A 17,447-nucleotide genomic window follows, 5' to 3' on the forward strand; every position below is an offset into this window, starting at 1 on the left:
GATGTTTCTCCCCACCCACCCACTGCAGGCCACCCAACGTATCCCAGCTGCCTCCTGTTCCCTGGCTACAGTGAGGGAAGGAAAGGGTTAAGCCCTGAGGCAGCATTATGCACCAGGGCCCTGAGAAGCTGACTGCAGGGGATTCAGCGATCCAGGATAGAGAGGTGACTCAGCAGGGGAGGATGCCTAGGGGATGGATCAGATCAGACTCAGGGTGAGGGGTGGGGGATGAAGAGGGTACTAAGCCCCTGCCCTGCTTTGCAGCCTGGAGATCTGTGGCATGAAAAGGCTGGCAATTGCTTCCGCCTCCCCCCCTGCCACTCCAGAGCTTAACTTTGGGGCGGAGAGGCTGCCCCTTGCCAGAGCTGTGTGGGGGCTTTGGCACATGCAGGTCTCAGCACCTAATGGCCAGCGCCCCAGGCCGGAGGGTCTGGGGCTTTCCTGGGGCACCGGCCCAGCCAGAGGCAGTGGGGGAAGGAAGGAGCCAGCTGGCTAGTCTGTTGGTGAGCTGAGTGCTCTGATGAGGGGCTGGTTCTCTGCTCCGAGATGGGAGCAGGATGTGCCCAGCTGCAGGGGACATGGAGGAGCAGTGGGGCTGGGTGGGGGAGGGTGAAGGGACAAAGCATGAGGGGGAGCACCTAAAGGGCTGATGGGTGGGCAGCAGAGGTGACACGTAACCACTGCCTGGTGCCTGCCTGCACTTACCAACCACTGCAGCTCGCAGTGTGCAGCTGGTGACAATGGGAAATGGGACAGGGGGGTGGGGCCCTGTTCACTGAGAGCCGGCATATAGGGTTGGCTCAGCTGAGGGAGCAGCAGGGTGCTAGGGGTCTGTATGCTGCATCTTTGCCCTGTCACCAGCCTTGCCCCCCCACCCTCATCGTTGGACCTAGACTCCCCCACTCACCACTGGTAGATGGCACCCGGGAATCAGGGATCTTGCCAGCAGCAGGAGCTGCCAATACGGATGGAAGGAGAGAGAAAAAATACAAGACACTTTTCCTGTTTTTAGAAAAAGTTGGGACACCTGCAGGAGGGCTTAAATACGGGACTGTCCCTTTAAAAACGGGGCGCCTGGTCCCCCTACACCTACTGCAGCTGTAGTTCTCTGGAGCAGAGCTACCAGCTCAGACAGGCTTAAAATGCTGAGTCCGCGCAGCTGCACCGCTGTGGTGAGTTAGTGGAGATGCTCTGCGCTGATGGGGGAGAGCTCCCCGGTAGTGTAGTTAATCCTCCTCCCCGCGAGGCTGTAGCAATGTCGACACAGGGGGTCAGGTTGGTGTTACTATGTCACAGACGGGTGAGGATTTTTCACAACCCTGAGCAATGCAGTTATCCCGATATATGTCTGTAGTGTGGACCAGAGCTTCACTGAGATTGTCCCACATATTTAGGACCAAACCCTGAAAAAAAATTGCAACTTTACTCAGGTGAGAATTTTCATAAAAGTCAATGGGAGTTTCTTGTGAATGAATTTACTCGTGGGCTTGAGTGTTGGTTGGGTCAAGGCCTCAGAGCCAGTAGGATCCAGCAGGAGGATTGTGAAGGAAAGAGGTTCTGCTCTCATCCTGTTACTAACTGGGAGTGACTCCTCAGTACTGAGTGTAAATTGGTGTAAGTGCCAGAAGAACCAGTCGTCTGGCTGCTTTAACTCACTTTCCAGTCACCGCTTGAGTCCTGGAACAACTCTAGCAAATGTGCAGAGGAGAGATTCTGCTGTGGGCAGCAACACCAGGAGGACGCGTCCTGCTTCACCTGGGGCCAGAATCATCCAAACCATCTTCCTTCTTCTGGAATGGAGATGTTATGTCAGAGCAGCAGTACATAACTTATTGTGGTTTACTGGTGTGGTAAAATGTTCAGCTGTGTGCGTGTGTGTTCTCTCTGTGTCCTGTCCCAGCTCTGCGCAGACAGTTGGCACAGCAGACCTTGAGTGAACCACCGAATGACCCCAAGATCCCATAAGGTACGAAGGCACCCAGCCAGGTTTATTGTCAATGAAGCACAGCACCAATATCCCTCAGACTGTACATGAACATTAATACATGTGAGCCCATTAGTATGAACCAGCTCAGTGAACAGTGGGACTTTCCATTCCTCCCTAGGCTACACAGAGACACTCTTCTTGAGGCTCCATTTCACACATCAATACAAACAAGTCACATACTGACACTCTAACATAGTTAATTCACACTCTCTGATGTAGCTGGTTACCACCCATCACCTCGTACACTTGATCATATCTTTAGGATGGGTCACCATGTTCCTGTTATCTGTAGAGAAAGAGTTGGTATGGAAATGTTCTGGTATCACCCTTCTGAAATGTGTTTACGTGAGTGCTCTGTGCCCAGCACCTCTTAGAAATGTGTGGTTTTCAAATATCAGCCCTGTGCTAGCCAGATTCTGTGAGCAGGGCCTGCCTCTAGCTCACAGCCTAATTTTGCTTTATATCAACAAGGCTTTGACCGTTACCTTAGCTCAGGCCTCACACCTCATACTAGACCTCTGACACAAGGGCTTATGTCTCAGGGTCTCTTCCTACTACAGTTCCACAGTATGAGAGTGTTACTGGATTTACGGTCACACATGACAGGCAGTTGTCTCACAATGAAGTTTTTGATGGTATCTCTGATTCTCTCAACAAATGCAGTCCAGTCCTAGCTGACACTCGAGTTCTCACTGATTTTCTCTTTTGCTGTTAGTTACTGGAAACTGAATAGAAGATCCATGTGATGGTAAATGATGCCAGCTGACAATCACACCGTTTTTTACCCTGTAACTTACATCCTGACCGGCATCCCAGGTACAGAGGAGTCTCATTTCTGGATCGCCATCCTCTTCTGTCTTATTTACGCTGTGTCACTTTTTGGGAACTCTCTCCTACTATTCATCATATTAACAGAACAAAGCCTCCATGAGCCCATGTATCTATTCGTGTCCATTCTGGCCGCTGCTGATCTGCTGTTATCTACCACTACAGTGCCCAAGATGCTGGCTGTATTCTGGTTTAGGGCGGGGGAAATTTCTTTTGCTGCCTGTCTGACCCAGATGTTTTTCATACATGTCAGTTTTATTGCCGAGTCGGCCATCCTACTGGCCATGGCATTTGATCGGTATGTTGCCATCTGCGACCCCCTGAAATACACTGCAGTGCTAACCAAGTCTGTGATCGGGAAGATGGGGCTGGCAGTTGTCACAAGAAGTTTCTGTATCATTTTACCTCTCATCATTCTCATGAAGCCGCTGAAGTTCTGCAGAACCAACCTCCTGCCTCACACCTATTGTGAGCATATGATCCTAGCCCGGCTGGCCTGCGACGACATCACAATCCACGTCTGGTATGGTGTAGCTGTGGCTATTTTAGTAATTGGTTCAGATATTGTGCTCATTGCTGTATCATATGGGTTGATCCTCAGGGCCGTCTTCCTGCTCCCCTCCAAGGACGCCCGGCTCAAGGCTCTCCGCACCTGCGGCTCCCATGTCTGTGTTATACTGATGTTCTACGTGCCGGCCGTTTTCTCCTCTTTAGCACACCAGTTTGGGCACATCATCCCAGGTTATATTGTCAACCTATTGGCCAACCTCTATGTGCTCATTCCCCCCATGTTAAACCCCATCGTTTATGGGGTGACAACAAAAGAGATCCTGAAACGGGTGATCAATGTCTTTTATCGATGCTGGAGTAGAAGCTCCGTGCTGAGCTAAAAAAGCAACACAAAATGCTTTGGGTCTTGGAAATTAAAGCCTGGTTTTCACTGGAACTCTAGGGGTGTTTTTACTATGTACTTACACTGTGTAAGCTCGAAAACTGGTCTCTCTCATCAACAGAATTTGGGTCCAATGAAAGCTCTTTACTCCTCCACTTTGTTTCTCTAATATCCTGCGACTGACATGGTACAACAACACTGCACACTGCCACAGAAGGCAGCCAGACCAAGTGAGACTTGTTTTAAGTTGAAGGGAAATAGCAAAACAAGAAAGAACAAAGGTAAACATCAGCATGAGAGAGAGCACAGTGTGTGCATCTCCTGTCTGACAAACTGCAGCTGAGCTGGACTCTGAATGGAAACAGAAAGCAGCAGCTAAGGGAGCTATGCCATAGGCCAGTGGGAAGTGCACTGGGCTGCACATTGACAGACAAGGGCTCTAGTGTTGGTTCTGCCACAAACCTGCTGTGTCACCTTGGGTTAGTTTCTTTCCTTCTCAAACTCCTAAATCCTTCTCAGGGTCACAGCTTTGCCAGCCTCCGTCCCCCATTCCGTAGCCAAGGCCTGCGTCCCACGGACCTTGTGTTTTGCTGCCTCATGGTACATTTTGCATGGATTGGCCCGGCTTCCCCATGCTGATCTCGCTCTCTTCCCTACACTCATGGCTTTATAGTGCTGTCTGGGTGGGAGAGAGGCCAGGGGATCCTGTGGCCTTGTGCCTGGGCTAGGGTCTCATTTGCACATGATCTCTGGTCCCCCTGACTGTGGGAGAGATAGAGGGAGAATAGAATTGTGTGTGTGCGATTAGCTGTTTCTTACCTCTTGCTAAAGGAATGTTTTGCCGCTGAGGAGAACATGCCGACTCCTTCTGGGGCTTGGAGGCTTGTTTGACCTTCTGCTAACATCACACAACATCCAGCAGAAATACTGTGGGAATCTTTTTTCCTTTATTCTCGCCTTCCATTCCTGCAGCTGTTGAGAAGAAATGTCTCATAAGAACATAAGAACAGTATATACTGGGTCAGGCCAAAGGTCCAGCTAGCCCATTGTCCTGTTTTCTGACAGTCGCCAGTGCCAGGTGCTTAGGTGGGGTGAACAGAACAGGAAAAACATCAAGTGATCCACCCCCTCTCAGCCCATCCTGGTTTCTGGTGGTCAGAGGTTTTGTGACACCAGCAGCTTGGCTTGCATCCCCAACCATCTTGGCTTATTGCCATTGATGGACCTATCCCCCATTAACTTATCTAATTCTTTTTTTAATCCTTTACCATCACAACATCCCCTGGCAATGAATTCCACAGGTTAACTCTGTGCTTCATGAAAAAAAATTACTTTCCCTTGTTTTTATTAAATATACTGCTTCTTTACTTTGTCAGGTAACCCTTGGCTTTTGCATTGTGTACATAAGTAAATAACATGATTTTATAGACCTCTGTCATATCCTCTCTTAACTGTCTCTTTTCTAAGATGAACAATCCAAGTCTTTTTAGTCTCTCCTCACATGGAAACCATTCTATACCCTTAATCATTTTTGTTGCCGTTTTCTTAATCTTTACAAGTTACACAATATCTTTTTTGAGATGCGGCTACTACAACTGGACACACTATTGAAGACGTGGGTGTACCATGGATTTATACACTGGCAATATGATATTTTCTCTCCATTTTCTAATGATTCTTAACAGCCTATTAGCCTTTTTGACCACACTGTGCCTCGACCAGAAGTTTTCAGAGAACTGTCCACAGTAGCTCTACGATCTCTTTATTGAGTGGCAATAGCTAATTTAGACCCCATCCTCATATATGTGAAGTTAGGATTATTTTTTTTCCAGTGCTCATCATTTTGCACTTATCAATGCTGAATTTCACCTGCCATTTTGTTGCCCAGTCATCCAGTTTTGTGAGATCCCTTTGTAACTTTTCTCAGTCAACTTTGGATTTAACTATCTTGAATAATTTTGTATCCCTGCAAACTTTGCCACTTCACTGTTCACTCCCTTTTCCGGATCATTAAGGAATGTGTTGAACAGCACTGGTCCCACTATAGATCCAGGGGGGGGGATCCTGCTGTTTACCTTACTCTCTTGTTTATTCCTACACTTTGTTTCGAAGATTAGGGTTGGAAGAGACCTCAGGAGGTCATCTAATCCAATGACCTGCTCAAAGCAGGACCAACCCCAACTAAATCATCCCAGCCACGGCTTTATCAAGACAAGTCTTAAAAACCTCTAAGGATAGAGATTTTACCACGTCCCTGGGTAACCCATTCCAGTGCTTCACCACCCTCCTAGTGAAATAGTTTTTCCTAATATACAACCTAGACCTCCCCCACTGCAACTTGAGACCATTGCTCCTTGTTCTGTCATCTGTCATCACTGACAACAGCTGAGCTCCATCCTCTTTGGAACCCCCTTTCAGATAGCTGAAGGCTGCTATCAAATCCCCCCTCATTCTTCTCTTCTGCAAACAAAACAAGCCCAGTTCCCTTAGCTTCTCCTTGTAAATTATGTGCCCCAGCCTCCTAATCATTTCTCTTGCTCTCTACTAGACTCTATCCAATTTGCCCACATCTGTTCTGTAGTGGGGGGCCCAAAATTGGACCCATTACTCCAGATGTGTTCTTTCCAGTGCCGAATAGAGGAGAATAATCACTTCCCTCTATCTGCTAGCAATGCTTCTACGAATGCAGCCCAATGTGCTGTTATCCTTTTGGAAACAAGGGTGCACTGCGGACTCATATCCAGCTTCTCATCCACTGTAATCCCTAGATCCTTTTTTGCAGAACTGCCACTTAGCCAGTCAGTCCCGAGCCTGTAGCAATGCCTGGGATTCTTCCATTCTAAGGGAAGGACTCTGCACTTGTCCGTGTTGAACCTCATCAGATTTCTTTTGGCTCAATCCTCTAATTTGTCTAGGTCACTCTGGACCCTACCTCTACCCTCCACCTTTTCTGCCTCTCCCCCCAGCTTAATGCTATCTGCAAACTTGCAGAGGGTGCAATCCATTCCATCATCCAGATCATTAATGAAAATGTTGAACAAAACTGGCCCCAGTACCAACCCCTGGGGCACTCCACTTGATACCAGCTGCCAACTAGACATTGAGCCGTTGATCTCTACCCATTGAGCCTGACAATCTAGCCAGCTTTCTATCCACCTTATAGTCCATTCATCCATCCCATATTTCTTTCACTTGGTGGGAAGAACACTGTGGGAGACCATATCAAAAGCTTTTCTAAAGTCAAAATATCTAAAGCCACTAGCCGTCACCTACAGCCCCCAACTAAAACCTCTCCAGAGCATCATCAAGGATCTGCAACCTATCCTGAAGGACGATCCCTTAATCTCACAGACCTTGGGAGACAGGCCAGTCCTCACTTACAGACAGCCCCGCAACATGAAGCAAATATTCACCAGCAACTACACCCCACAGATCAAAAACACTAATCCAGGAACCAAACCCTGCAAGAAACCCCGGTGCCAACTCTGTCCGCATATCTATTCAAAGGACACCATCCTAGGACCTAACCACATCAATCACAACATCAGGGGCTCCTTCACCTGCATGTCTACCAATGTGATATGTGCCATCAAGTGCCAGCAATGCCCTTCTGCCATGTACATTGGACAAACCAGACAGTCTCTACACAAAAGAATAAATGGACACAAATCTGACATCAGGAATTACAACATTCAAAAACGTAGAAGAATACTTCAACCTCCCTGGTCATTCAATAACGGACTTAGAAGTAGCAATTCTTCAATAAAACATCTTCAAAAACAGACTGTAACTTGAAACTGCAGAACTGGAATTAATTTGCAAACCGGACACCATCAGATAAGGCCTGAATAAAGACTGGGAGTGGATTGTGTGACGTTTCAATCTATGTGATGTTATGAAAATATGCTGATGAGTGTGAATATAATGTAACTAAAATATGCTTCCTGCAAAAGGTCTCTTGTAAGGTATCATTACAAAGCTATAATCTACTGAGTGTGGTCATCCTATTTGAATAAATGTATCACTCTTGTATCTGAAACTAGAAATATGAAATATAACTCTGTGGTCTTATTGTAGTTATGCAAAGTGTGGGCCATTAATGTTGATACGGAATCTTAATGTCTCCCATTAACCAGGACAATTGACTGTAGATGGCTGTGTTTTACTTGTAAGTCTTCTTATATATTGTGTGCTGACAAGTGAGTAATGATGTCTTACAGTGACATGTGATCATGTTACCTGAACTGGAATCCATCTTTGACCTGGTGCTTTTCCACGGAGAAGGAGGGGGTGGGAACCAGAGAGGGGTAAAAGGATTTCTGCCTTATGCAAAAGATGTAGAAGTGGGTGGAACAGAACAAAAGAGGCATCAAACATGAGGCATCCCCTAGCTACCCCCTGAGCTGGAAGAAGGGCTGTACCAGGGGAAAGGATTGTGCCCAGACTAGGAAGGTGTCTAGTCTGTGACGGAAGCTTACTGAAACATCTCTGAGGGTGAGATTTTATCTCTATTCATTTTTCTTACTGCATTTGGTTTAGACTTAGGCTTGGTAATTCACTTTGTTCTGTCTGTTACTACTTGGAACCACTTAAATACTACTTTCTGTATTTAATAAAATCACTTTTTACTTATTAATTAACCCAGAGTATGTATTAATACCTGTGGGAGGTGCAAACAGCTTTACATATCTCTCTAATAGTGTTATAGAGGGCGAACAATTGATGAGTTTACCCTGTATAAGCTTTATACAGGGTAAAACGGATTTATTTGGGGTTTGGACCCAATTGGGAGTTGAGCATCTGAGTGTTAAAGACAGGAGCACTTCTTAATCTGCTTTCAATTAAGCCTACCACTGTTAGGGGACATGAGTCAGACCTGGGATGGGGTTTGCTGCACACTTGCGGGTCTGGCTTAAACCAGGCAGGGCACTGAGATAATTAAATTGTCTCGTTAGTCTGATCCCCCACCTGGTAAGCCAACACTCATCTTTTCATGTACTATGTATAAACATATCTGCTACTGTGTTTTCCATTACATGCATCTGATGAAGTGGATTCTAGCCCACAAAAGCTTATGCCCCAAAAAAAGCTGTTAGTCTCTAAGGTGCCACAAGGACTCCTCGTTGTTTCTGCTGATACAGACTAACATGACTACCACTCTTAAAGATATATCTCATCCACCACTCTCCCCAAATCCACAGAGCCAGTTATATCATCATAGAAGGCAATCAGGTTGGTCAGGCATGCCTTGCCCTTGGTGAAACCATGTTGACTGTTCCTGATCACTATCCTCACCTCCCAGTGTTTCTAAATGGTGTCCTTGAGGACCTGCTCCTTGATTTTTCCAGGGACTGAGGTGAAGCTGTAGTTCCCCGGATTCTCCTTCTTCCTTTTTTTAATGATGGGCACTACATTAGCCTTTTTCCAATTGTCCTGGACGGCCCCCGATCGTTGGGTGTATCTCAGTGAACTGTAAATTCACAACCTGTTTAATTTCTTCACATTTCCAGTAGCTTCTGGTTTTTATCCCTAACTCTACCCTGACTGAGGTTTGTACCTCAATGAACTGGAATTTCACAGCCTGTTTAGTTTTCCCCATTTTTCCAATAGCTTCTGGTGTATGTGGGGGGGTCCCTCTGGCTCAGGGAGGAAGGAGGGAGGCGGAGAGTTAGTTACAGACCCTGTAACACACCAACTCTAGGTTAGTTGCCTCTTGCTCCCACTGTACATCACTGAAGAACAAGAGAAAAGGATCCTTCCTTTCTCCCTTGGCCAGTCCTGTAACCCCAGGGAAAAGTATCTGCCTGGCAGGGAGATGTAGACCCTGAATGACATCTGTGATGGGATAGCCGGGACCGCTGTGCCCCCTGTGCCTCACAATGCTTTGCTAGTGACCAGCAGAAAACCCCTCCCGGTGTTATCACTCAGCACAACTGCACGTGGAGCCCCACAACCTACTAGATTGCATGACTGTTCACAGAACCACTCGTGCATCACACAGGGAAAGGCACCAGAGCCAAGTCCCCCACATCTCCCAGCACTGTACATCAGGAGTGTACCATCTTGAGCAGTGCAAATTTATTAATTGGTTCACCACTTCATCAATGGAAAGTGGAACGTTTTGCCACACACTTCTTACAAACAGTAAAACAAATGCATTGACCATAAATGATAGTTTTTAAGTAATATTAAGTGATAGGCAAACGGTCAGATTAGTTACCAAAATAAAAGAATATATAAGCACACTGTCTAAACTCATAGATTCATAGATTCTAGGGTCAGAAGGGACCAATGTGATCATCTAGTCCGACTCCCTGCACAAAGCAGGCCACAGAACCCCACCCATCCATTTCTATAACAAACCCCTAACCTATGTCCGAGTTACTGAAGTCTTCAAATTGTGGTTTGAAGACCTCAAGCTGCAGAGAATCCACCAGCAAGTGACCCATGCCCCACTCTGCAGGGGAAGACGAAAAACCTCCAGGGCCTCTGCCAATCTGCCCTGGAGGAAAATTCCCTCCCGACTCCAAATATGGTGATCAGCTAAACCCTGAGCATGTGGGCAAGACTCACCAGCCAGCACTCAGAAAAGAATACTCTGCAGTAATTCAGATCCCATCCCAGCCAACATCCCATCACCAACCACTAGGCACACTTATCTGGCGATAATCAAAGATCAATTGCCAAAATTAAGCTGTCCCAACATACCATCCCTTCCATAAACTTATCAAGCTTAATCTTAAAGCGAGATATGTCTTTTGCCCCCACTACTCCCCTTGGAAGGCTGTTCCAGAACATCACTCCTCTAATGGTTAGAAACCTTTGTCTAATTTCAAGTCTAAACCTCCTAGTGTCCAGTTTATACCCATTCGTTCTTGTATCTACATTGGTACTAAGCTTAAATAATTCCTCTCCCTCCCTAATATTAATCCCTCTAATATATTTATAAAGAGCAAGCATATCCCCCCTCAGCCTTCTTTTGGCTAGACTAAACAAGCCAAGCTCTTTGACTCTCCTTTCATAAGACAGGTTTTCCATTCCTCGGATCATGGATATTGCAGTTCATAATAGACAGATGATAGAATCACAGAATCATAGAATCTCAGGGTTGGAAGGGACCTCAGGAGGTTCTAGTCCAACCCCTTGCTCAAAGCAGGACCAGATCCAAGTAAATCATCCCAGACAGGGCTCTGTCAAGGCTTTTTAAAAACCTCTGAGGAAGGAGTTTCCACCACCTTCCTAGGTAACCCATTCCAGTGCTTCACCACCCTCCTAGTGAGATAGTGTTTCCTAATATCCAACCTAGACCTGCCCCACTGCAACTTGAGATCATTGCTCCTTTTCCTGTCATCTGACACCACTGAGAACAGCCTAGATCCATCCTCTTTGGAATCTCCTTTCAGATAGTTGAAAGCAGCTACCAAATTCCACCTCATTCTTCTCTTCTGCAGACTAAACAATCCCAGTTCCCTCAGCCTCTCCTCATAAGTCATGCCCTCTGCTGGACTTTTTCCAATTTTTCCACATCCTTCTTGTAGTGTGAGGCCCAAAACTGGCCACAGAACTCCAGATGAGGCCTCACCAGTGTCGAATAGAGGGGAATGATCAAGTCCCTCTATCTGTTGGCAATTTTCCTACTTATGCAGCCCACCCTTGAAAAGAATTTCACCCTGGGCCAGTCCCTTCATTCTTCTTAGTCTCCTTGTTTCTTGCAGCGAAGGTGGTGGCAGGAGAAATGCTAAGTGTGGGGCCCCTGTGTCCTGTTTTATACCCTCAGTCCCATGTGCTTAGAGAGCATCAGTCCAGGCACGTTTGGAGACATTGCTGAGTCACTGGGAAAGGTTTAGCAATTCCTCTGGTGTGGCCACATGCAGGTGAGTCACTGACTTGTAGCTCCTTTGCTGGACAATGGCTGTTGACAGGTTGTTTGACACCTCACCAGGGCACTGGTTATTTTCCTTGTTGTTGTCTCTGGGAGGTAACATCTTGCTGATCCCGCAACTTCCAGCATGTTTTAGAGACGACCAGAGAACACAATTCTTGTACCTTCATATGCACAAAACATCTACATATTTAGCTAGAACAGTGGCTTTCAGCAGTTCATAACCTTTCCCTTGATAGCTCACATTGCATGATTTTTACGGAAGATCACAATTAATTATAACTGAGGAATGGGGGGTTACATGATGCTCTCTTAAGGTATAAAATGCTGCAAAATCCACACAGGCTTTGAATCAGGACTGTGACTCAGGACATTTAGGGTTTATCCCCAAGCTCTGCCAAGGGTCTGCTGGAGAACCTTGCTCCACCACCCATATATCTGTGATCACAGCAGCAAGAACAATACTAAAACTATCACCACAGTGAAGCAAACCCAGTCCCCCCGCCCCCACTCCGGCTCTCCTGGGCCTTCTCTGAGCCTCCCTAAGCCTGGCTGACAGCGGAGAGAACACCATCACCTGCCCAGTCATCGCCGCCAACCCCCACATCATCGAGTCATGGTGAAACCCGCAAGGTGAAGGAGGAGTTTGTGGGGAAGGCAGAGGGCCCTGCACCCCGACTCCGCAGTCAACTGTCACTCTCAGCCAGTGTGTAAAACAGAAGGTTTATTAGTCAAAGGAACAGAATGTAGAACAGAGCTTGTTAGCACAGAAATCAGTGACTTTCAGCAAAGTCCATCTTGGGAGGACTCCAGGAGAGACTCCTCTCCCTCCAAGTCTGCCCCAACAGATTGCCCAGCTTCCAGTGGCCTGACTTCCAACACACCCCTTGCTCCTCCTCCTGGTCTTTGTCTCACTTCCCGGGCAAAGTGTCACCCGGTTGCATCCCACTCCTGCGTCTCAGGTGACAAAGGGCACCAGCCATAGCTTATGTGCAGGCAGCTGGAGCCACCACACCAGGCCCCGAGGGCCTCAGCAAAAGTCTAACACCCTTATTCCCTCCATGTAGGCATTGGTGCAGCACACAGGGAAACTGAGGCACACACAGTATTCATGCAAAACTGTGAGACTCAAATAGGCTCACGTACAACATAATAAGGAGAAAAAAACAACATTGTTAGAGCTGAGTTCTAACACCTAAAGGCCCTGTAAACCAAACCAAAAGACCTGTGGTCCCTGACGCCCAGACAGTAATGGATGCAGAGTCAAACAGGCCCAGGGCAGCCTTCTCTCCTGGCGCCCTTTACTGTTGCTGCCAATCAAGTCTGCGCTGAGAAGAGAAATTCTCTGACTCAGCCCCTCACTGACAGAAGCAATGAGGACAGTCTACCTGGTCGCTCTGCTCAGCACCTGTGACTTGGCTTTTAAAAATCTGGATGGTGGTGCAGCGGGGTTAAGGCAGGCTCCCTGCCTACTCTGGCTCTGAAGGTCTTCCAGAAGCAGCCAGCATGTCTGGCCACAGGCGGGGAGTGGCCAGGGGGCTCCCCGCATTCTCCTCACCCCAAGTGCCAGCCCCACAACTACCCTTGGCCGGGAATCGTGGCCAATGGGATCTGCAGGGGTGGCTCTTCTCTACTGTGAGTTTGGCTCCTCTGGACTGGGACAGCACGCACCGTGCAGCGCCTCCTGGCTGTGCTTCTGCCTAGGAGCCAGAGGGACATGCAGGATGCTTCCAGGAGCCATCTGAGGTAAGTGCTGCCTGCACCCCAAAACTTGTCCTGCACCCCAGCCCCCTACCTCAGCCCAGACACCCCTCCCATACTCCAAACCCTTCATTTTTGGCCCCTCCCCGAATCCTGCACCCTCAGTCAGAGCCCTCACCTCCTCCTGCACCTCCAACCCCCTGAGCGACTGAGCAAGGGCGGGGGAGAGCGAGTGAGGGAGGGAGCAGTGATGGAGGGAGCAGGGGGCAGGACCTCAGAGAAGGGGAAGGGCAGGGCAAGGGTGTTCAATTCTCTGCAGTCGGAAAGTTGGCATCCCTATCTGCCACTCCTGTTTGAATGCTGAGCTTGTGTCATCCAGGGTCTGGTTTTTCACAGCTGCTGAGCACCCGCCACTCCAGTGGCATAGAGTGGGAGCTTCAAGAGCTCAGCACCTCTTGAAATCTTGGCTGAGGTGTGTCTCAGGTTGAGGGCTAGAGAAAAGAGGCCTCCCAATTCAGCAGCTCACTTTTGGAAAGTGCCAGCTCCATTTTTGGTTTAATGTCAATGCTCACCGTACATAGGGGCTGTGCAGTAGGTCAACTTTGCACCTTGGTGGAGGAACATGGGAACCACCAGAATGGATGAGAGTCGGGTCCATCGAGCCTAGTAGCCTGTCTCCCGGAGTGGCCAGCACCAGATGCTTCAGAAGAAGCTGTGAAAATCTCTCATGAGGGGGATATGGGATAATCTTCTCCTCACACCCTGCATCGTTTAAAGTCATAGATTCTAGTACTGGAATGGACCTCGAAGGTCATCCAGTCCAGTCCCCTGCCCTCATGGCCGGATCAAATACTGTCTAGACCATCCCTGATACACATTTATCTAACCTACTCTTAAATATCTCCAGAGATGGAGATTCCACAACCTCCCTAGGCAATATATTCCAGTGTTTAATCACCCCGATAGTTAGGAACTTTTTACTAATGTCCAATCTAAATCTTCTTTGCTGCAGTATGAGCCCATTGCTTCATGTTCTATCCTTAGAGGCTAAGGTGAACAAGTTTTCTCCCTCCTCCTGATGACACCCTTTTAGATACCTGAAAACTGCTATCATGTCCCCTCTCAGTCTTCTCTTTTCCAAACTAAACAAACCCAATTTTTTCAGCCTTCCTTCATAGGTCATGTTCTCTAAACATTTAATCATTCTTGTTACTCTTCTCTGGATCCTCTCCAATTTTTTCCACATATTTCTTGAAATGCGGTGCCCAGAACTGGACACAATACTCCAGCTGAGGCCTAACCAGCACAGAGTAGAGTGGAAATATAACTTCTCGTGTCTTGCTCACAAGACCTTATCTCTAACAGAAATTATCTTAAACCCCGAGCCATGAGGGTCATCTCCCTTCCAAAACATTTGTGGTCATTAACTCTGATAACCATGGGGGCTTTTGATACTCAGAAAAATGCCAAATCCCTTTTTGAATCTTGCTAAGGTCTTGACCTCAACAAAATCCTGCAGCAGTGAGTTTCACAGTCTAATTACTTGTTTTGTGGGAGAGTATTTCCTTGTTTTTATTTGCCATCTTTCACTGCCTTGCATGGCCATTGTTCTAGTGTAGTGAGAGGAAGAAAAGCTCAGGATTTCCCATCTCTCTATCACCTGCTGACTTACATATACACAGAGAAAGAGACAAGTTGGGGGCAAAATATCTTTTACTGGACTAACTACGGGTGTATAAAGCGACAAACTTTAGAGCTACATGGAGCAGTTTGTCAGGTGTGGGAAAGGCACTGAAGGTGTCCCAGCTATAACAAGGTGCAACAGATAGTTTAGTGTGAGTAGTTTGCTTCTATTCTAAGAGACCATTCAAGGGGAACAGGCAGAAGTTGGTCCAGTGAAAGATATTCCCTCCCCACCTTGTCTTTCTAATATCCTGGGACTGATGGAGCTACAATGACACGACACACACACACACACATACAGGTTTTCAGGATGGTTGGACTAAGTGAGACTAAAGGCAGACTGGGTAAAAACGAGTGTGATGGTTCTCACGGCTCCCTGTTACCCCCTGACTCAGCAATGGGATACTGTCCTCAACAGCCCTGTCTTTGCCTTGCATGGAAACAAAGGGGGCACCCCCATCTCTGAACCTCTGTGAATTGGTCCCCTGTGATATCCTGCCCCTGACACTGGCTACTCACACGACATTCAGATTTTTTGCCCTGAAAGGAGCAGCATATCCCAGTTTACCAATTGCAACATAAATCACCACTCCTGTATAACATACGGTGCTTGTGAGCACATTTAATAGAACAGAAGTCAGTTTATTTAAGAAGAAAGGAGAGTTAACTAGAAACGAGAGAGTCAGGGAAACAAATGGTTCCAATAGAACATCTCAAAATGAGAACTTGGGTCAGTAGAACCCTTTCCTAGGTAATAAATTAGGTTCCACCCCCCTGCCAGTTTACTCTGTTGCAGAGCTGGCTGGACTCACAAAAACCAGGAACCAATTTTTCATGAGAACTTCCCTGCACCACAAGATGGCTCCTCAGTGAAAGGATCCAGAGGGCCTCTCCCCACTCTGTGTTATCCTGAAACAGACTTTTGTCTCTGTTCACAGGCAGGGCAATCCTGTCTGTTGTCATGTTCCTACATTTAACGCTATGCGATGTTTAGTGTTTGCAGTTGACTCTGATGGTTTTCATTGATCATCCTGGGATGGAGCAAGGCTGGAGAACTGAGCCTGGCATTACATCCCCAGCTAACATGGGGTCACAACACCCTCTTGGAAGGGCCATCACCAAGACACACTGCCCTGGTGACTAACTTCTACTCCAGGTCCATAAAGCTCACTATCAATAGCAATATGTTATTCCTTAACTATTACCCAGACATGCCTTTTGCAATGGTTATGAAGCTTGACAAGTTACAAGTTTTCTGCACACACCTTACATGCTACTCTTTATGGGTTAATATTCCATAGGACTTGTGCGTGGTGTAGTGAGTGTGTCAGGCCTGAGATATGAGCAGTTTGCAAAGAACAGGGGATTCTTTGCCAGGGGCCTCAGTGTCAGAAGGACTTTTCTAAATAACGTACAAAGAGAGAAATGATCAGAACAACAAGTGAGAGAAGGAAAGAGTTAATTGTCTGCTTCTTTTCCCCACCTGAGCCAGGCACAGAGGCAGGTCCCTGGGGCTCTGTGCTGGCTCTGAGCTCCCCCTGGGATTCCCAGGGCAGCAATATAAATATACCTGTACCTCAGCCCCGGAAAGTGCAAATTCCCTGCCGCCTGCAGCTCCCCGACCCGGTCACAGGCAGAGATTCCTCCTCCCCAGCTGTGGCCGGAGTCTGGTGAGTCGTTTGCATGGATTGAATCTGTGAAGGGGTGAATGGAAACATGAAACCTAGGAAATGTTGAGCTGGGGTTGGCTAGAATGGGGGTGTGTAACTCTGACTGCAGGTGCAGGACGGGAGCCGGGGCTCTGAGATACGCTCTTGTGACTGCGCTGAGGTTCGGTGCTGGGAAGAGGTCGCTGGGTTACCCTGATCCACTCCCCCAGGAGTCACTGGGGGTCTTGCTGGTGCACTCAGTGGGCTCTGGACTGGGACATTCTTGGTTACGTTACTGTTCAGAGTAAACCTCATTGCAAACCTCCTCAGGCCCTGTAATATTCTGCACCCCAAATCCTGAGGCCTTCACTCAGGCAACACTTCCATTAACTCCATAAGGACCCCAGGACTGGGTCTGTTCCGGTTGGCAGAAATTAGCTGGTTTCAGGGAGCTTAGTGGTGAATGTCTGAACTGGAGAACACACAAGCAATGAATTATAAGGGCTGTTTTGATAATCAATGTTCCTCCTGCTGAGGGTGATCATATCTCCCAATGCTGAATACAGGACATCTGGTAAAATTACTCGTATTCAAGCAAGTTCAACAGCAATGAATCAGAACTGTGCAGTACGAACTTTCAAATTAACATCAAATAAACTGAATTCCCGTTAAAAAAAGTACAACACACAGAGGGGTGACACACACTCTCCTACCCCCTCCAGACACAGGGAGAAGTGACACACACACACTCCTGTACACTTCTCTCACACAGGGAGGGGGGGTGACCGACCCACCTACCTGACCCTCCCTGTCTGCGTGCTCCGC

General features: G+C 47.5%; 1 protein-coding gene across 1 annotated transcript; it reads left to right on the forward strand.

The window, feature by feature from the left end:
- The first annotated feature begins 2,739 nt into the window (after nucleotides 1–2,739).
- Nucleotides 2,740–3,705, forward strand: LOC115641867 (olfactory receptor 52B2-like). Its single transcript, XM_030545234.1, has one exon. It carries the CDS (start codon nucleotides 2,740–2,742, stop codon nucleotides 3,703–3,705), a length of 966 nt encoding a protein of 321 aa, XP_030401094.1.
- Nucleotides 3,706–17,447: the final 13,742 nt, after the last annotated feature.

The sequence above is a fragment of the Gopherus evgoodei genome, unplaced genomic scaffold, assembly GCF_007399415.2.
Source record: "Gopherus evgoodei ecotype Sinaloan lineage unplaced genomic scaffold, rGopEvg1_v1.p scaffold_36_arrow_ctg1, whole genome shotgun sequence".
Taxonomy (NCBI): Eukaryota; Metazoa; Chordata; order Testudines; family Testudinidae; genus Gopherus; species Gopherus evgoodei.